Source organism: Schistocerca americana, chromosome X (assembly GCF_021461395.2).
Source record: "Schistocerca americana isolate TAMUIC-IGC-003095 chromosome X, iqSchAmer2.1, whole genome shotgun sequence".
NCBI lineage: Eukaryota > Metazoa > Arthropoda > Insecta > Orthoptera > Acrididae > Schistocerca > Schistocerca americana.
In genome coordinates, this window is record NC_060130.1 from 1,004,039,765 (window position 1) to 1,004,062,190 (window position 22,426).

The window sequence follows — 22,426 nt, forward strand, 5'->3', positions numbered from 1 at the left end:
TTTGACCAATTCAGTTTGCTATCAATATGCAAGCCTAGGTATTTTGAGGAATCTACCCTGGTTATTGTCTGCTCACCTACCTTTACAAATATTTCCTCATCTTTGGATGTTTTGTGAAACTGAATGTAGTTTGTTTTACAGTAATTTAAAATAAGACCATTAATGTTGAACCAGTTCACCGTTTCATTTAAAACCTTATTTGCCGTTACCTCAAGCTTATCTACTGAATTATCAATAACTAGTGTAGTGTCATCTGCGAAAATGGTGAATCTACAATATTCCGTAGAGAGAGGAAGATCATTTATAAATATAATAAAAAGTAGGGGGCCCAGAACTGAGCCCTGCGGCACTCCACATGTGATGGTACCCCGTTCTGAAGATACTGGGACACCATCTTGACTATCTATTACAACTTTTTGTTTCCTGTTTGACAGATATGAGTAGAGCCATTTCCATGTGGTACCACTTATACCGAGATGTGCAGCTTTTTGTAAATGAATTTGGTGATTTACACAGTCAAATCCTTTTGTTAGGTCACAAAATATGCCAATCACTTTCAGTTTTTTGTTGATAGATTCCAAGAGTTTGCCAGTTTCTGTTGACAAACCTTTCTGAAATCCAAACTGACTTTTGCTGAAGCTATTGTGTTCACTGAGATGCTTAACTATCCTGGCATGCATTAGTTTCTCTAAAACCTTTGAAAAGCTTGTCAGTAGTGATATTGGCCTATAGTTAGCAGTATCCGTCTTATCCCCCTTCTTATACAGCGGTTTTACAACTGCATACTTAAGCCTCTCAGGAACTATTCCTTGCTTAAGTGACACATCAAAAAATACAGAAACTGTTGTAGAATCTTAGAACATGTTATGAGCCCAAAAATTATTAGCTAATTTGAACACAATGACCTACTCCATGCCCACCACTATCACGAACTCCAAAAACATCTGTAATTTTAAACACAACTCGCACTCCTTCCACCTGATATTCTGAACTCTGTGGATCAAGGCAAACAGATGGATACACCATTTTTGGCTTCTGTATAGCTTTTTGGCTTAGTACCATATGCTCACTATGGGCATACAATGAAATTTGTGACTGGGTTGAAGATTTCTTGGCCCAGAGCACACAGTAGTAAACAAAATCTTTCTGACTGTATGAAATCGTCAGTAAATAGAGTGCAAAGATAAACAGGTAATAAAGACACAACAGGACAAAATGTGAACTCAAAAAATAAGACAAGTGAAAGTGAATCTAGATCATCTGTGTGTTATAACAAGAGAAATGTTTCTTCAAAGTGTACTATAAAACCAACGGAACGAGGGCACCTGGAGAACAACAAATATGAAGTCTGCGTGTTAGGTGATAGTCATGCAAAGGATGTGGCACAAATAATAAATTATCGGCAGTCCCAATTTAGAGTAACAGGCATTGTCAAACCTGCTGCTCCCCTTAATGAAATAGTAAATAATTGTGAAAACTTAGTTAAGATGGGAACACGCTGTGTGCTAATAGGTGGAGCAAATGACATATACAAAACTGAAAGCCAACTAGCGACAAGGGCACTTCAAACAACTCTAAAAAAGCTGTCAGATCTAAATTTAAAGGTTTTCGTTGTAAGTGTGCCACATAGATATGATCTAATCAAGGAATCATGTGTAAACAAAGAAATAATGTCAACAAATAATAAATTTAGGAAGATCTGCTGTGCTTTTAAGTGTGTAACTTTTGTGGATGCAAACAGCTCAGAGAGAAATCATTTCACCAGGCATGGACAGCACAGGAACTATTATGGAAAAAAGATGATGGGTGAAAAGTTACTAGAAGAAATAAGCCATATATCAGTAGAAAAGTTCCCTAAAATCCCCCTCCAAATGAGGGCAGAAGCAGAAGAAATGAAAACCTTAACAAGAGGAACATTTACTGAAGCACTACAACCATCAACATCTGCTATAGTGAATATTAAAATGTCATCAGCTGCCACACCTAGTATAAACAATCAATCAGCATCATCCATTTCAAGTAGGAAAAGAAACAGAAACAAGAAACCTGTGATAAAAAAGGATTTTTGGTATCCGGTCTTAATGAAAACTCCAAGTTAACAGCGTTAAACAAAAGGAGAAATACCATTAGTGCTCACACCCCTGTTCTAAAGATTATGACTCTAAATGTGCAGTGCCTCAAGAACAAATATTGTGAACCTGAAATAGTAGTAAGTAACACGCAACCTATCGTCTTGTATTACTGAACACTGGTGTAAGGACCATGAAATTAGTAGTATTCATGTTAATCCATTTAAACTGGCAAATCATTATAGTAGGAAAATTGAAAAAGGTGGTGGAGTTGGTATTTACCTTAGACAAGAGTTAGAATTTAAAAAAGAGATGTGAAGCAGAGAACTTAAGTATTGAAAAGTTTTTTGAAGCAGGTGCTGTCCAGCTATATGTCCTGATGAAAAACGTCATAGTCATAACAGTGTATAGGTCACCATGTGGAAACATAGAAGTCTTTTTTGATAATTTAGAATTGTTGCTAAATACTTTTTTACAAAAGAGAAACTGTGATTATTCTTTGTGGTGATTTCAATATTACTCTTCTAGTTAAAAGTCAACAAAAAAGGCAATTTTTGGACATATTAAAGAGTTTCAACAAGTCACCACACACAAACAATTGAACTAGAATAACAAACACCTCCAATAGCCTCATAGATAACATTTTCTCAAATGTGCCAACAACTGAAATAGACATAACAAACATAGATTTAGGATTGTCTGACCACAATGCTCTCACCATTGAAATCCCTTTAAGGTCATTTTTTTTATTTTTATTTTTTTATTTGGTATGCGTATTCCATAGATCCGTACATGCGAGTGATTCGCCTGGATGTGGAACGTGTCAATACAATTGTACAAATACAATTAATACTACAGAATAGTAATATAATACAATGATATAGATATTATAAGTATCACTTTTTCTCATTTACAAGCTGTCATTTAACTAGTATAGCAATTCTCAATATAACATTATAACTATAACATTAACATAATGTTGTATCATCCATCTAATAACTAAGAGACTAAATACATCTATTATTAAGGGAGGGCATTACTTCTGGAAAAGAATTCATCTAACGAGTACAGTGGATGGTCGAGCAGGTATTTTTTTAACATACCTTTGAACAGTGTTTCATTTTCTCTTGTACATTTAATATAATTAGGCAATACATTAAAAGTCTTTATAGCAGCATACTTTACTCCCTTCTGTACAAGTGTAAAATTTTTTAGTTCAACATGTAGATCATCTTTACCTCTAGTATTGTAGTTATGGTATGAACAATTTGCTTCATACTGAGCATAGTCTTTATTAACTATGTTCATCAGAGAGTATATGTACTGACATGTTGTGGTCAGAATACCTAACTGTGTAAAAAGTTTTCTACGTGAGGTTTGTGGAGGAACCCCACACATGATTCTGACTGCTCTCTTCTGAGCAGTTAAGATTTTTTTTGAGGCTGGTGAATTACCCCAGAATATTATTCCGTAACTCATTAATGAGTGAAAGTACTCAAAGTAAGATGATTTTAAAATGTTGATGTCCCCAAAATGAGTAATTATTCTTAGAGCAAAAGTTGCTGATGAGAGCCTTTTTAGAGTAAGGGACACATGCTGTTCCCAGTTGAGCCTACTGTCAATGTGAACCCCCCAGGAATTTAGTGGATTGCACCTGTTCTAGTTCCTGGTTGTCATGAGCAATTACTATATTTTCTAGAGTTTTATTTTTTTGTGTGGAACTGTATAAAATTAGTTTTTTTAATATTAACTGAAAGAGAATTAATTGAAAACCAAGCTGTAACTTCTCTGAGTATATCATTAACATCAGTCTCCAGATCAGCAGTAGACTTACCATCTACGACAATGCTTGTATCATCAGCAAACATTGTGAATTCACAATTTTTACTAATGGACAGGGGTAAATCATTAACATATATTAAAAACAGCAAGGGTCCAAGGACAGATCCCTGGGGAACTCCATGCTGAATTATGCTGCATTCAGAATCCACTAGATTAGAAGATCCTTTGTTGCAGCCATTTAGAACCACCTTTTGTTTCCTGTCTTCAAGATATGATTTTAGCCAGTTACCTATAGGCCCTTTGATTCCATAATGATAGGCGTTCTCCAAGAGTATCTTGTGGTTTACACAATCAAAGGCCTTGGAAATATCACAGAAGACACCATCTGGTGACTTCTTACTATTAATAGACTCCAAGACATCATTTGTGAGTGAATATATGGCACGCTCTGTGGAAACCCCTTTTTGAAAACCAAACTGTCTGTGGTTAATAATATCAAGTTTGTCAAGATGTGCCACAATCCTGTTATACACTACCTTTTCAAGAACCTTTGAAAATATTGTTAAGAGAGAGACAGGACGATAATTTTTTACATCTGTAGCATCGCCAGACTTGAAAAGAGGTCTCACAATGGCATATTTCATTCGATCTGGAACAACTCCCTCATAAAGAGACGTGTTGCAAATGTGAGCAAGTACTACACTTACACAATTACTGCAGGCTTTCAACAGTTTATTAGAGATGTTGTCTATACCTGAAGATCCTTTACTTTTCAATGAGTGAATTATTTTTTTATTTCATTAACAGTTATGGGTGTTACATTTATATCATTAAAACATTGTGGGAGGTTAAGTTTCAGAATATCTAAAGCTTCCCTTAGGTCACCACTGCAACCTATTTGAGAGGTGACACTTAGAAAGTGGTTGTTAAATGTGTCTATCTGTTTACTATCAGTTATTTCCAAATTGTTAATTTTTAGGACAGCAGTTTTTTCATTGTCAGATGGTGCAGTACCTGTTTCCCTCTTTATTACATTCCAAATCGTTCTGATTTTATTGTTTGAACATTTAATTTCAGATTGCATGCACATACTTTTAGATTTTTTAATGACTTTAGTTAAGATTTTGCAGTATGTCCTATAATATCTGGAGGGGATTATTGGATAGTCTAGATATTATATATAGTTCTCTTTTTCTCTGGCATGATATTTTTATGCCCTTGGTGAGCCATGGTTTTTTGCTTGATTGCCTGTTCTGTAGTCTACAGACCTTTTTTGGAAAGGCATTTTCAAATATACCTGATAATTCATCAGTAAATAAATTATATTTTGTATTAACATCATTTGCAAGATAAACATACCTCCAGTCAGTCTCCCGAATGCATAATTTGAATTTTTGGATATTTTCCTCATTCATGTTTCTAATGGTTTTTCACTGTGCACTAGCTTTGTTCTGATTTGTATTAAAGTTGTCAATTGTGAGTATTTGCCCATCATGATCAGAGAGACCATTTATGACTTTTTCAACTTGGATGTGATTAGTTTTACTCATATCTACAAAGATATTGTCTATTAGAGTGCTGGAAGTGGCAGTAGTTCTTGTGGGAAAACTGACAGTGGAGACAGGTTGTAGGTATGCATTAAATTTGCAAACTCTGTCTTAGAAGATGAGCTTTCTAGGAAATCTATATTAAAACCTCCAGTCACTATAATGTCCCTATTTTTTCTTGTGAGATACAATAGCACAGAATCTAATTGTTTCATGAATACTTTAAAATTACCAGATGGAGCCCTGTATACTGCTACGATTACCAGTTTCTTGTTAGCTTCTACCATTTCTGTGACACATGCCTCAAAGTCTTTCTCTACACAATATTTCTCTACATCTATTGTATTAAAGGACAGGCTGTTTTTCACATAAATAACTGCCCCACCTTTGCACATATGCTTTCTACAAAATGAGGTAGCTAAAACGTAGTTTGGTATATTGAGCATTTCGATGCCAAAAGTGATATGGTGTTCCGTCAGACAGAAAATATGAGCACAATTTGCGCCTGTTGGTTCATCAATATTTACAATAAATTGGTCTAACTTACAGAGCAGGCTTTGAATATTTTGGTGAAAAATTTTGAGCTTATTTTTAATTACATGATTGGTTGTGGTGCTGCCACTGTTGGGACTGAGTTTTATTTCTTTTGACATACCAGTATTACAGGAACAGTTTTCTGCAGGGAAGAGGGAGCTGTTGTGCTGGTAACACCCACATTTGTTGTTATTAGCTACATTACTTACATTTTGATTGGAACCTTCCCCCCTCTGCCCCAGTACTACAAAACATCCCCATTTGCAGCTGAGGTCTTTCTTGATCTCAGGCACATCCTATGTGGAGCAGCTCCAGTCACTACTGTGCTCATTTTTGCCATAGAGGGTGGATCTCCTGTTGATGAGGTTTCGACACTGTCAGCTTGTACACTTGATCCTGTGGGGGTTGGTGTTGCTGTTTCTGCTATTGATGACTGTTCTTCCTCCTTAAATGCTGCTACTTCACAAGTTGGCAGTGGACTAACGTTTCCCACTTGAGTTGTAACTGCTGGTGCTTTTGTATAAAAGACCTGTTTGTGTTGATTCACATACAGGTGCTGCTGCATATGAAGTCTTCCCTTCAGCTGTTCCATTAGGTTTGAAGAAGTATTTTGACGACACTGTCTGTATTTCTTCCAATGGTACAGTTTCAATTGGCACAGGTGCTTTTAGAATGATTGGAGGAGTGGTGTTTTCAAATAGTTTGAATGTTTCTGCCAATAATGCTTTAGAGAGTACACGTTTTCATAGCCGGTTCCTGTGCATTCCATGTCGAGTAAAATGGTTTCTCTCTTCGGAATTACTGTCCAGAAACTTCACGTCCTCGAATGCTTTGCATACCTTTTGAAACATTCTGTTTGTGAATTTGATTTCATTATTTACACATGAACTGTTTATTAGGTCATGTCTATGTGGGATGCTAACGACGATTATTTTTCTTGGCGAGATTCTTTCCAGTGCATTTCGCAATGCTGTGATTGCATTTTTCGACTCATTTTTATAAACATCGTTAGCTCCAGCAATAATTACACAAACATAATTTGGTTGAGGGCTTAAATCTTTAATTATTTGCAGGAAAGGAGCTCGGGGTTTTACTGTGGCAGTAATGGAAAATTTAGATTGCATATTCATAAGAATAGTGGCTAAATCTCGTCCATGGCTGTCTGCAAAGATTCAAACTTTTGGTTTTGTCTCGTCTTCTCTCAGTAATTTCATTTGTCGGTGTTTCTCTTGTGCAATGGGCGCAAACGAGTTTTTCGTAACTATAGCAGATATTGGAGCACTTTGAATTTCAGTAATGGTTTCTTTGAGAGTGTTGTAGTTTTCACTTTGTACATTTTTCACAAAAGGATTAAAATCAACATTCAAAGAATTAATCAACGATTCGATGTCATTCATATATATTTTAGGTATTGCGAGTTCTTCTTTCAGCACATCAGAGATGAGTTCTTCAGTACCAGCGTTATACATCTTGACTGCACTTTTTCGACCACTGCACTGAACAAAGCCACATACACAATTCGGATTTTTCACTTTTCTGTTCTTCATACATGATAGATGGATCCATATATGTGAGAAAGAGCACAAACGGATATCGAAGGGGGGGGGGGGGGGAGGAGGAAGATAAAGGTGTAAATAATATTTACAAAAGAAACTTCTCTGTGGACAGCTGTCATAAGTATCTTAGAAAATGGAAACTGGTTAGATGTTATGAAACAAACAAGTACAGATTAGGCATATAGTGTATTTGCATTGATTTCTATGATGAACTTTGAGATGTGTTTTCCAAAGAAACTGACCAGAATCAAGTCTAGTGGACACATAAAGTAAAGTTCTTGGATGACTCTTGGCATTAAGAAATCATCTGAAAACATGAAAAAACTGAATTCAGAGTTGAGGGAGTGTGCAGATACTGATTTTATAGAATATGTAAAAAGGTATAGGAAAATATGCTGCAGAGTAATTGCGAATGCAAAGTTACTAAGTAATGATTTGGAAATAAAACAGTCCAGAAATAAACCTAAAATAGCATGGGAAATTGTGAGAAAAGGAACCAGGGTACCTATCAAAGATAAGGAAATTATTCTAAAAGAGGAGGAGAATAAAATGGTAGATAAATATACCATGCCTAATTATATAAATAATTACTTTTTAAATGTACCCCAGACATTAAGCAGGAATTTTGGGGAGCAGATTAAGAGGGAAGCACCCAAGGCAGCCAGCAGTATGATGGCAGTTCCAACAAACGAAAAGGAAGTTTTAAAAGTGATTAAAAGTCTCAAGTCCAAGATGTCAGCTGGAGTAGATGAGGTGCCAATAATACTAGTAAAGAAAATAGCTAATCAAATAGCGAAACCATTGGCGCACATAGCAAACTTGTCAATGGCTGAGGGTGTGTTTCCACAGAAAAAGAAAATTTCTAAAGTCGTTCCCCTGTTGAAAAAGGGTGATAAGCTTAAAATAGAAAACTACAGACCTGTCTCACTTCTCCCAACTTTCTCTAAGGTTTTAGAGATATTAATGAAATACAGAGCCACACGTTATCTTAATGTCCACAGTATGATAAACAGTAATCAGCATGGATTTCAAGCTGGGAGAAGTACCGAAACAGCTGTACTGGAATACACAAAAGAAATAATGAGTAAATTGGAAGAGGGAAAACGTGTAGTTGGGATAAATCTAGATTTGTCAAAAGCCTTTGACACTGTTGACCACAGCACACTTTCGGAAAAGCTTGAAGCTATAGGTATCAGAGGACCGGTAAAAAAGTGGGCTGAGTCATATCTGGAAAAGAGGATTCAAGTGGTTGAAATTATGGCACCAAATATTAACCAAAAAATTAAACTAAGATCAGATCCAAGGGAGGTGACAGTAGGAGTACCTAAAGGAAGTGTATTAGGCACCTTGCTGTTCCTCATTTGCATTAATGATATTCAGTTGTCAGAGAGAAAAGCTATAATAATGTTATTTGCTGATGATACTAGTTTAATAGTTAGTGATATGAAGCAGTCATTGCACAGTACTGTGGACAATTTCCTACAAGATATACAGTCCATTGCATCCTATGGGATAGTATTCTGGGGAAAAACAAATTGTCATCTAAATGAGATTTTCAAATTACAAAAACGCGCAATTCGGATAATGACCCAGAGCCCACCTCAAAGGCATTGTAGGCCTCTTTTCAAAGCACTGAAAATTTTAACAATTCTGAAGTGTCTGTTGGTGATCAAAAGAAATCAGGACAAAATGAAAACCAATACAGACTGCCATAATTACGATACACAGCAGTGTAAAGATCTCCACTTACAAGCTGTAATAAGGACCTGAAATCAGAAACATGTATGTAATCAAGGCATCAAACTTTTTAATGCACTACCAAAACATATCAAAGAGCTCAAAAATGAGGATAAATTTAAAACTATTATAAAGAATCACATGCTTGACAAATGTTATTACAGTGTAAGTGAATTTCTATGCTCAAATGTATTAGAATATAAAGAACCACATGCTTGACAAATGTTATTACAGCATAAGTGAATATCTCTGCACAACTGTATAAGAATATATGTTTACGTTAATGTGACCAATGGAAATTACATCAGTGAGTATGTCTGTCAAACACATAAGAAGATTAAGAACCACATGCTTAACAAATGTCACTACAATATAAGTGAATAGATCTGCTCAACTGTATAAGAATATATGATATCATAAATGTGACAAATGAAATCACAACATCAAGGAATAGGTCTGTCAAGCACATAAGAAATTATGTTATAAAAACACTTATTAGTTGGATGTTGTATTAAACATAAGATACATTCATATGAATTCAGCATAGATAAAAATATTGTAAAGATATTATATAGTTGTTAAAATGTATCTGGATAAATCCTGTATCACAAATGTGATCATTGGGATGGTAATAAATAAATAAAAGTATGTTACCTTGTATGGAAAGTCATCAACAGAAGTTTAAGTAACTTTAGGTGTGTCCCCCTGCACTTATGTTAAGATCTTTACTGTTTAGTATGTCAGGTATTTAATATACAACATAAACTGACAGTAACCTCAGATTTTCTCAGGTTAGAGACAAAGTTTTACATCTACATCCACATCCATACTCCGCAAGCCAACTGACTGTGTGTGGCGGAGGCTACCTTGAGTACCTCTATCGGTTCCCCTTCTATTCCAGTCTCGTATTGTTAGTGGAAAGAAAGATTGTCGGTGTGCCTCTGTGTGGGCTCTAATCTCTCTGATTTTATCCTCATGATCTCTTCGCGAGATATACGTTGCAGGGAGCTATATACTAATTGACTCCTCGGTGAAGGTATGTTCTCGAAACTTCAACAAAAGCCCGTACCGAGCAATTGAGCATCTCTCCTGCAGAGTCTTCCACTGGAGTTTATCTATCATCTCCGTAACGCTTTCGCGATTACTAAATGACCCTGTAACGAAGCGCGCTGCTCTCCGTTGGATCTTCTCTATCTCTTCTATCAACCCTATCTGGTACGGATCCCACACAGAAGAGCAATATACAAGCAGTGGGCGAACAAGTGTACTGTAACCTACTTCCTTTGTTTTCGGATTCCATTTCCTTAGAATTCTTCCAATGAATCTCAGTCTGGCATCTGCTTTACCGACGATTAATTTTATATGGCCATTCCATTTTAAATCACCCCTAATGCCTGCTCCCAGATAATTTATGGAATTAACTGCTTCTAGCTGCTGACCTGCTATATTGTAGCAAAATGATAAAGGATCTTTCTTTCTAAGTATTCGCAACACATTACACTTGTCTACATTGAGATTCAATTGCCATTCCCTGCACCATGCGTCATTTCGTTGCAGATCCTCCTGCATTTCAGTACAATTTTCCATTGTTAAAACCTCTGGATATACCACAGCATCATCCGCAAAAAGCCTCAGTGAACTTCTGGTGTTATCCACAAGGTCATTTATATATATATATTGTGAATAGCAATGGTCTTACGACACTCTCCTGCGGCACACCAGAAATCTCTCTTACTTCGGAAGACTTCTCTCCATTGAGAATGACATGCTGCGTTCTGTTATCTAGGAACTCTTCAATCCAATCACACAATTGGTCTGATAGTCCATATGCTCTTACTTTGTTCATTGAACGACTGTGGGGAACTGTATCAAACGCCTTGCGGAAGTCAAGAAACACGGCATCTATCTGGGAACCCGTGTCTATGGCACTCTGAGTCTCGTGGACGAATAGCGCGAGCTGGGTTTCACACGATCGTCTTTTTCGAAACCCATGCTGATTCCTACAGAGTAGATTTCTAGTCTCCAGAAAAGTCATTATGCTCGAACATAATACATGTTCCAAAATTCAGCTACTGATCGACGTTAGAGATATAGGTCTATAGTTCTGCACATTTGTTCGACGTCCCCTCTTGAAAACGGGGATGACCTGTGCCCTTTTCCAATCTTTTGGAACGCTACGCTCTTCTAGAGACCTACAGTACACCGCTGCAAGACAAGTTGCAAATGAACTTAAAGAATGATGACACGGTAGTGTAGTTGCTCCTACCCAGTTTTCCCGCGGTTCCGGACTGCAGCGCCAGAACCGCACGTCCACCGCGGCCGGCACCTACCCAGTAGAGTCAGTGGTCTTCTCCGTTAGTAATCTTACCAAAGCCTTCTGGAAAACTTCGTCTTTGTGTTGATCTTAAATCCACTGTGAATCCGGAAGTAATAATTGATACTTATCCGTTGCCTCCCCCTGAGGAATTAATGGACAAGCTTGATGCAGGTCGCTGTTTTTCAAAAATTGACTTATGCGATGCGTATTTGTAAATTTCGCTAGATGAGGAGTCTCAGAAAGTGTTTGTGGTCAACATAAATTTAGAGTTGTTCAAATTTTTGCTCTTACCGTTTGGCAGCGCTTCTGTGCCTTCCATATTCCAATGCTACTTAGAACAGCTTACTGCAAAAGTTCTGTTCAAATTTCTTGGACGATATTGCGGTGTGTACATGACAGTAACTTTCGTACACTTTTTAAAGTGCTTTCGTTTGCAGATTTGAAATGTCGCCTGGCAAAATGTGCTTTCTTTCAGATTGAAATTCGGCACTTGGCCCATGTTCTTAATAGCCAAGGCGCTCAGTCAACCAGGATCTCCCTGTTCCGCGGAACGTGACGGAATTGCACTCAGTTGTCGGAAAGTTGGCATATAATATCCGGTTTATACCCAATGCAGCCCAGAACGTGGCTCCGTTGCATCGTTTCCGCCGGAAGAATGTGCCTTTTGTTTGGACCACAGAGTGTCAGGATGCATTACAGAAACTTAAAAATGCCTTTTCCTGTGACAGATGCCTTGTTTTTATCCATCCCGCTCGGTTTGTAGTTTTGGCAGTGGACGCTTCTTCGTATGGAATTGGAGTTGTGCTCTCGCACATATTTGGTTCACAGGACAGTCTGATTACTTTCGCTTCCACGTTAATGACCAAGACTCAATGTAACTAATCCCAAATCGAGACGAAAGCACTCGCTGTTCTCTATGGCATTGCTAAGTTTCACCATTATGTGTTTGGTCGGAAGTTGTGCCTAGTGACGGACCATAAGCCATTTCAGTCTTTGTTTCATCGTCCAAATCTGTTCTGCCGTGCGAGGCTCAGAACCTGCAACGTTGAGCTTTGTTACTGCTACAGTATCAGTACGAGATGATGTACCGGCCCACGTCGAAGCATGCAAATGCTGACGCCCTTTCTCGCTGTACAAATATCCATTCAGATCATGATAAAATTTCAAAGGTGCAGAGATTAGCAACTAACTTTGTATGTTCATAAGTGCAAAATTGTGCACTTTATAAAACACAAAAACTTTGTATGTTATGACTGCAACATTAGAGAGCACCCATCACACTGTCAACTGGTACAGTTACCTGTGTGAAATAATTTGTGATGATATGAAATGGAATGGTCATAAAGGCTTATTTGTAGGTAAAGCAGATGGATTGCTTGATATGATACTGGGAAAATGCAAGTCATTCTACAAAAAAGATTGCTTACAAAATACTTCTGCATCTCACCCTAGAATACTGTTAATTTGTGGGACACATATCAAACAGTACTAACTGGTGATAATGAATGTACACATTTAAGCAGTCATTCTTTTCCCACATCATATGCAAATGGAACAGGAAGAACTTCTAATATGTGACAGAATGGGACATGACACCTTATCATGCCCTTCACAGTGGTGGGCAGAGTATGGATGTTGATGTGTGCATGTGCATGGTCACACTCAATACCCTAACTATATTCTGAATGGTTATCTTTCTTTTATCCATTATTTGAAAAACTTAAATGAAACTGCAAAAGTATGTTGAGAATTCTAATAGAGCTTTAACATGAAGCATTGTTTATTAAATTTAAGACATGAGTTAGGGGTTGAATTCACCAACAATATTTAGTCAGTGTAGTTCTAACATATTATGTTGTAAAATAAAAGAATAAGAAACAGTTATTTATATTATTCTAATTTTGGGGACAGCCTCTTTCCATACCTTGTAATACCTTAACATACATACCAAATACATACATCAAAAAAGTTTTCATCATTCAGGTTCCCAGAACTCCTGAAGATAGGCATTGACTGTGGATATTGTATCACAGACACAGTTGCCTTGACTGTTCAGAGATGTCACTAAACCCACCCAAAGATGTAAACAACCATGCAAGAACAGCACCCTTTAGATAATGGGGGTCCGGCAGCTGATCAGTTCCAGTCATTCCACCAGGAAGGAGGTCCACAGCTCATGTTGTCTGCAGTTCATCCATGCGTAGACAGTCAATACTGTGGTTTGATCGTGACTGCATTGTTACTCTGTGCAAGGAAGGGCTTTCAACAAGGGAAATGTCTAGGCGTCTCAGAGTGAACCAAAGTGATGTTATTCAGATGTGGAGGAGATACAGAGAGACAGGAACTGTCAATGGCATGCCTCACCGAGGCTGCCCAAGGGCTACTACTGCAGTGGATGACCGCTACATATGGATTACGGCTTGGAGGAACCCTGACAGCAACACCACCACGTTGAATAATGCTTTTCGTGTAGGCACAGGACATCATATTATGACTCAAACTGTGTAATAGGCTGCACGATGTGCAACTTCACTCCCGACGTCCATGGCGAGGTCCATCTTTGCAACCACGACACCGTGCAGCGCGGTACAGATGGGCCCAAAACGTGCCAAATGGACTGCTCAGGATTGGCATCATGTTCTCTTCACCTACGAGTGTCGCAAATTCCTTCAACCAGACAATTATCGGAGACATGTTTGGAGGCAACCCGGTCAGGCTGAATGCCATAGACACGCTTTCCAGTGATTCAGCAAGGTGGAGGTTCCCACATGTTTTGAGGTGGCATTATGTGGGGCCAACATATGCCACTGGTGGTCATGGAAGGCACCATAGTGGCTGTACGATATGTGAATGCCATCCCCCGACTGATAGGGCAACCATATCGGCAGTATAATGGTGAGGCATGCATCAGTGCAAGAGGACATGCTACTGGATATTAGAGGTACTGGTGTGTACAGCAATCTGGCCCACACCTCTGAAGGTCTCACTCTATGGTGGTCCAACATGAAATGTGTGGTCATCATGAACAATAAAAAGGGGGAAAAATGACATTTATGTTGATCTTTATTCCAATTTTCTGTACAGGTTCTGGAACTCTCAGAACTGAGGTGATGCAAAACTTTTTTAATGTGTGTATAAATTATGGAGTGAATTACTCTATTTTGATGGATAAATGTATGTTGTACCATGGAATGCAAATTATACATACATTTTGAGGCTGAAGCTCTTTCCTTCCATGTTTGCTTTAACACTATGATAAATATACATTATAGATGTTTATCAATTATGAAAATTAAATAATTTTTAAAATTAGTTTTTACAATAATTGGTATTTTCAAATCTGAAACTTTGTTTTCCAGGCTCGCTACATGGAGTCACTGCCACTGATCTTGTATGGTTCTATGACTGTTGCATCTGGACTACTGGCACTGCTGTTTCCAGAAACAAAAAACACTAAAATGCCAGACACAGTGGAAGATGCAGAGAACTTTGGTCGTAAACCGAGCAGAAAGTTTTCATCTCTAGTTAAAAGCGAGACTTGCAATGTGAAAGGCTCTGCAGATGCAGCAGCTTAGATGAAAATGAGACTAATGAGTACCTGATGACACATGATCTCTTAACATGAAGTGTTCCACTGTGTAGTGCTGTGAAAAAATACTTGATGGAATCAAGATATATCTTTTTCCTGATGCCCCTCTATTTTTATTATGATGAACTAAATGATGCTACGTTTCTGTGATGGGTGCCTTTAATTCCTCATTTGTGGTAAAATAGTGAAACACTGTACTGATAAAGGGCATTAATTTATATAAATGTTTGTGGTGTTGTAAAGTATTTGTCTTGAACTGTGATTGTGGAAGTCCCATATGTGACGTGAAGTGTAATGTTTAATTTTTAACAAAAATACATTACTAAAATGAAAATTAATGTAGTTGTGCAGCATGATAATTTGCAACAGAAGTGACTGGTGTTTCAGGTTATATTTTCATGTGAATAGATGGCATTATTTGCAATGAACAAACAAAACATATATTTTAATGAAAAGACTTTTATATAACTGTTAATTTGTGTGCAAATGAAATTTTTGTATTACAAAATACCTACAAATCACTTTATAATGTGTGTGCTACCAGCTGTGTTGTACTGTAAGACATGATTTTTTATAAATATGTATACAATTAGCAATTTTTAAAAATGTCAGTTTTTATTTGACAATCTTTTTGTGAATTGTATGTTTCCTTATTCCTCTACTGAAACATTTTGTAAGTAGAGCAGTACAAAATATGTAAGGAAATGTGAAATAAATGTGAGCAACACAGTTAATGACTGTGTTGTTAAAAATAAAGACTTACAATGAGGTTATTATTTCTCTGTTTCAAATCTTGAAATATAGCATGGGGAACCTCAAGTTAATAGCAACTAATAAAATTTATTCCACATTATTTTGTAATACACAGAATTTGATACTCAATTTCTCAAATGATCTTTGACTGTGATGGAGTACATTCAACAGAAACTCCAAGCTGAGGAATGGAGTTGGCATAGAATTTCCAGTCACTTCACTGTGCAGTAATGACCAGAGTTAAATTCTGTGCCTCTTCACAGTGTCTTAAGGAGTGAAGGCATAACTCAGTGAGACAACAGGCATCACATACACTGCAGTTATTCATGTTTTTATACAGGAGTACGCTACATGCCCACAATGAACTCCATATGGTCTCTTCTGCCACATATCTTTTTAGCAGTTAAAACAAAACATATCACACTACATGCAGTAAATAAACAGTTTCATCTAACTGTTTTAAATTTCAGCTTAAATGAGTTGTGTTCATCTCATTATTACCCAGTACATACTTTCAGAGTGACATACCATCATGTTATTCCAGCAGATTTGCACTGATCCTAATTTAAGTGTAACTACGTAAAGACCCAGTTTCTGTAACCACGCTCAAAAATATATTAACTTACTCTTGGTAAATCATTATCAGTGTTTAGCACAGTGTAATAGCGATAGCTTCTGGTTTTGATGTGATGGTGGTCTAGTTTTTCCACTGGAGTGAGTGTAGAGGTGTGGGTATGGCGGAAGTGAATGAATGAATGAAGCTCATCAGACATTCTGTCGGACATGCAGTATGGGTAGGAAGATAGCTGAACAGGAAAAGGAAGTGTATGTCCTTTAGGCTGAATTAGGTAAGCCATGAAAAGATCTAGACAGGTTGAGGAGGGAGAGGGGTAAAAAGACGTGTGAAATGCTGACAGACAACAGGCGGGAACATGCATAATACTTAATCAGACTGCTTTGTGCCAAATATGGAAACGAAGTTGGACCTGTTGATTCAGTTTGAAATGGATAAGCCTCAGCCAGATATAGCTGTATACAGGCCACAATTAACATTCAACAAATTCTGAAAGTAAAAATTTAGTGAAGTTGGCAAAGAGAAAGACAGTTTTGTTGTTGGGTACATGACAGAGGTGTTGTGCAACAGTTCCAGTATGAAATAGGATTAGAATATGATATCACAAATTTTCAACCTAGTCTTTGCATGAAACTTCCTGGCAGATTAAAACTGTGTGCCAGACTGAGACTCGAAATCGGGACCTTTGCCATTCACGCTGGCAAGTGCTCTACCAAATGAGCTAGAGCACTTGCCCACAAAAGGCAAAGGTCCCAAGTTTGAGTCTTGGTCCAGCACACAGTTTTAATGTGCCAGGAAGTTTCATATTAGCGCACACTCCGCTGTAGAGTGAAAATTTCATTCTAGTCTTTGCATGGCTTACAAAGTAACAGAGGATATAGAATCACTGTGAAAAGATTTCACAAAGCATGAAACTTGGCTTATAGTGTGGTGGTGGGGGGGGGGGGGGGGGGGGAGGGGGGGGGGGGAATGGGGAGGTGGGAATGGGGAGGTGGGAATAATACTGACAGATATTCTAAGTACACTGTGATGAGTGATATCGTAAAGATAGAATCACCATTAAACCACAACAGTGTTGAGTTTGCATATGTTCTGCGCCACAATGTCTGACATCATTTGAACTCTTGAAACTCTACTGAGCAAGGTGGCGCAGTGCTTAGCGCACTGGACTCGCATTTGGGAGGGTGACCGTTCAATCCCACGTCCGGCCATCCTGATTTAGTTTTTCCGTGATTTCCCTAAATCGCTCCAGGCAAATGCTGGGATGGTTCCTTTGAAAGGGCACGGCCGACTTCCTTCCCCGTCCGTCCCTAATCCAATGAGACCGATGCCCTCACTGTTTGGTCTCTCTCCCCAAACAATCCAATCAAATCTTGAAACTCTAGAAACAGTTGTTTATGCTGGACATAGGGCTACATTTTGGCATAGTAGCAATTGAGTCTGTCTCAGTTGGGATTACACTTGGCATCAGCTTTGCGTCAGTGACAAAGGGAAGGAAAAAACTGATAGGACTGATAGCAAAAAAAGTCATGTGGTTGGGGGACAGCTATTTAGTGAGTGATAGAATACCAGTGATTGCAGATGTCATGGAAGTACCTATTTTAAGGTAAGGAGAGAAGAAATAAACAAAATTGTGAGGGAGGTTATAACTGAACATTATTCTAACCAACTTTGTTCATGTCAAAGTCAGTCAGTTGAAAAATTTTCAGAAATTTTCTTCCTGTGGGCTATAACTTTTGTCAGTGCAAAAAGTCAGCTTTACTTATTGCAGCAGAATACTTGAGTTCTGATAAGGACCACTAATCAACCATGTATTTGTGCTGAATTAATCATGAAGTCTAGGGGACAAAAATGTGCTTTGTTGAAGATCATGTGACTACTGGTAAAGGATAGCATCTTACTTCTATAGATCATATATGGAGAAAGGGAGGAGTTGCCACATATATCAGAAATTACATGTTGATAAATTTTGCTCATAGCAGCATCTGGAAGTATGCCCCAAAAGAAGAAGAAATTTCATGATAAATCTGTTTTAATAGTAACTGTAGAAGGAAAAATTCCAGCAAAAATTTAATGTAGATGTAAATTATGTTCAGTGGCTATTAATATATTTTAAAGTAAAAAAAGAAACAAAAGAAATAGTGGTTAGGGATAGTTTTAATACGGTTTTCTTTAGAAATTATTGTATTAATATTATCACTCAATTCAGTTTGGACTAAATTTTCCAACTGTGGTAGCTAACTGCTCCAGAGGAGACATAGATAATATCTTTATAAGCAAATCTAATGAGCAAAATCAGATAACAAAACCAATAGTCAATAAATAGCCTTTCAAACCATGACAAGCAGTTCCTTCTGTGAAGTATTAATACTGATCGGAATATAATATCTACTAATCCTGTGTTCAGGAGAGTACCTGGTTAATAGGTCCAGAATTGAGTATTCAAGAATCTGCTCAAAGGCATGAACTAGATAGGTGTTACAGTACATGTGAGCTGAATGGAAAAAAAAAAAAAAACATTTATTAATGTTGGTTTCTTATTCGAAAACTGCTTAGCTCTTTGCAAGGAATACTGTAGAACATTAAAGAAAGTAACTGAGCCATTGGTGCAAATTCTTTATGAGAAGAGGCTAGTCACATCAAGTGCTGAAATAAAGACAACATGAAATACAGGGAAGGAGGAGACTGGAAAAATAAAATCATAGAACGAGAAAGTCCAGTTAGCTTTAAGAGTGGATGATATTTTGATCACATAGATATATTGTCTCATAAAGCTCTTTAACAAACACAGTACTGTTAACTGATAAGATGGGATTGATTTGATTATGCAGGGCTGTGAAATCAAATTTTTGCAGGCCGGGGTGGCCAAGCGGTTCTAGGCGCTACAGTCTGGAACCACATGACCGCTACGGTCGCAGGTTCGAATCCTGCCTCAGGCATGGATGTGTGTGATGTCCTTAGGTTAGTTAGGTTCAAGTAGTTCTAAGTTCTAGGGGACTGATGACCTTAGACGTTAAGTCCCATAGTGCTCAGAGCCACTTGAACCATTTGAAATTAAATTTTTGTTCAAGGCTTTTAATCCTGAAGGGTGATTTTTATTAATTTCTGGCCTCTGTTGAAGAATGTGAGATTAAGTATTGTCATATTTGTACACTATTAAGATTTTTAACTTATTAATAAAGACACTTACTGCTATATAGTAACCTGTAAACTGTTTACAAATACATGCCATAAACAAAATCACACATCGCTCATTTCTTCATAGACCTAATCACAATTTAAGTTCAACATATTCCAAGTCTTACAGAGACACTGCAATTTTTCACTACCCCTTCCTCTTCATACTGACATCTTGTCTGCAAGATTTTTTTCTATGCTTTACTCCACATTATCTCTTTTTAGAGACCAGCTGTAGTCAGCCATCATTCCTTCATCCCGCCTGCCTTGATAACATTATTCTATTTCACTCATGTCTTGATGAGCCCCTTCTCCCTGTTCTTCACTAACATCTCCAAGATTATCAGGGGAAAAGTCAAGATCACTATGAAGAAAATGTGTTTTAAGGCTCATATTGCATCCTATATTTTTCGGAGCTATCAACGTATTGAAGTGGAATGATCATATAAAATTAATTGTTGGTAAGGCGGGTACCAGGTTGAGATTCATTGGGAGAGTGCTTAGAAAATGTAGTCCATCAACAAAGGAGGTGGCTTACAAAACACTCGTTCGACCTATACTTGAGTATTGCTCATCAGTGTGGGATCCGTACCAGATTGGTCTGACGGAGGAGATAGAGAAGATCCAAAGAAGAGCGGCGCGTTTCGTCACAGGGTTATTTGGTAACCATGATAGCGTTACGGAGATGTTTAATAAACTCAAGTGACAGACTCTGCAAGAGAGGCGCTCTGCATCGCGGTGTAGCTTGCTGTCCAGGTTTCGAGAGGGTGCGTTTCTGGATGAGGTATCGAATATATTGCTTCCCCCTATTTATACCTCCCGAGGAGATCACGAATGTAAAATTAGAGAGATTAGAGCGCGCACGGAGGCTTTCAGACAGTTGTTCTTCCCCCGAACCATACGCGACTGGAACAGGAAAGGGAGGTAATGACAGTGGCACGTAAAGTGCCCTCCGCCACACACCGTTGGGTGGCCTGCGGAGTATAAATGTAGATGTAGATGTAGATATTTTCCACCATGGCTTTGAAATCTGGGTGTTTCCTATTCCCTAAGAAACTGTCAAGCACATTCTTAAACCCCGGCTGAGCCAGTCATTCTTCTTGTATTATTACATTTTTGAATACTTCATCCTTCATCAAACTTATAATGTTCAGTCCCATAAATATTCCTTCTTTAAATTTAGAGAGAAAAGAAAATTTGGAACTTATATACTTACATTGTACTATCTTTAGGCAATGCTTTGTTTGACAAACTTTTCCATGATCCCCAGTTTAATATGAAGAGTTAGCAGGATGAGTTTGTCTTGTTCCACCAGAGATTCTTTTATCACATTTATCTCTCCAGGATTCATTGTTGTTCTGGAAGGCCATTCTATTCTACTCCAATGTCATTCATGGGCATGACTATCCCAGAGGCACAGGAAACAAGGAACCTTCATAGAGCCTGACTGTTGTCCCAGCATCATTCCTATTACTTTCAGGTCTCCACATACAACCCATTGGCTCTGGCACTAAACCATCATATTGATTTCAATAACTTCAGTAGCATGATTATATCCATCACTCTACCAGAAAAAGTAGTAACTGCCATAAATTAATCAATCTGAAAAATTCTAATGGTTAGGATAAAATACCAATAGTATGGCATTGGGGCTTCTTTTGTTAGAGGCTATGAGTAGCCTTCATTCATTCATGTTGTACATGACACCATTCAATGTTCTTACAATAAACAAGAGAGCCTTCTGTAGTGAAATACTCACAAAATTCCTATTCTCTTGATCAGAACCAGTAGAATGTACCCAGAGGAAGCAAATGTTTTTCCTTTAATCGAGAGACCCAGATCTCTTACCACGTCATTCAGTTCTTCTTCTGTAAACTACTCTGCCTGTCCATTTGTGGGTTTGGAGTCATAATCAGGATCTGAAGTTAAACTTGATGATGTTGAAGATTCTAAAGCAGTGGTTGGTTCAGACATGGGCATGTTAGGACCACATAGTATGGGTCTTCTGGCTGATGTTAGCTTTGAATAAATGATTCCCTTCATACTTTTACCATACAAAAATAGCAGTCATCTGCATGTTTTCTTGTTCTCTCCATGCCATTGGAATCCCAAATGGTAAGGATTTCTGCTTCCTTTCTGTCCATTTCTTCAAACTTGCAATGCATGTATGACAGACAGTATGTGGTGCAAAAGTTTAGTCCTGATCTCGTAATTTTATGTTGAAATAAGATTGTATACTTTTTTGACAAATGAGGTTATGTTCTCTCTCCTGCTTTTGAGAGTTAGAGAGCCCCAAATGTAACAAAACACATCAGGATCACTCACACACGACCATGATGAAGTTGACATTATTAGGTTGATCTGAAATAATCCGGTAATGTTGACACACACAAATTTCACTTCACATTTATAGTACTAAAATGACTGTGATGAATTTGTGTAATTGTAAACAACTCAGGAAGTTCCAATCTTTTCATTATCAATCATGTTGAATCATTTTATGATCTACTGCAGTACATGTTATGCAGGAACCTTAAAAATAGGAAACTTTAAGAATTATGTAAGAACTGTGAGTTTTAGAAGAAAATAGAATACATTTTAGTAAAGAGCATTAAAATGCCACTGTAGTTGACCCACTTTCATGAAAAGCACCAAAACATCGCATCCCTGTATATCATCATCCTACCCTGGAATACTTTCGACCAGACTTTACAAGTAACTTCAGTAGCATGATTATATCCATCACTCCACCAGAAAAAGTAGTAACTGCCATAAATTTATCAATTTGAAA

The 22,426-nt window shown here is 37.7% G+C and overlaps 1 protein-coding gene across 1 annotated transcript in view; it reads left to right on the forward strand.

Annotated features, from left to right (window-relative positions):
• The window catches only part of LOC124555205 (organic cation transporter protein-like), a 543,400-nt gene extending 527,553 nt beyond the window's left edge, over positions 1-15,847 (forward strand). Inside the window, exon 12 of the mRNA XM_047129052.1 lies at positions 14,902-15,847. Within this exon, the coding sequence (XP_046985008.1) occupies positions 14,902-15,117 (216 nt within the window). The 3' untranslated portion in view covers positions 15,118-15,847. The remainder of the gene's footprint in view (positions 1-14,901) is intronic.
• The last annotated feature ends 6,579 nt before the right edge of the window (positions 15,848-22,426 follow it).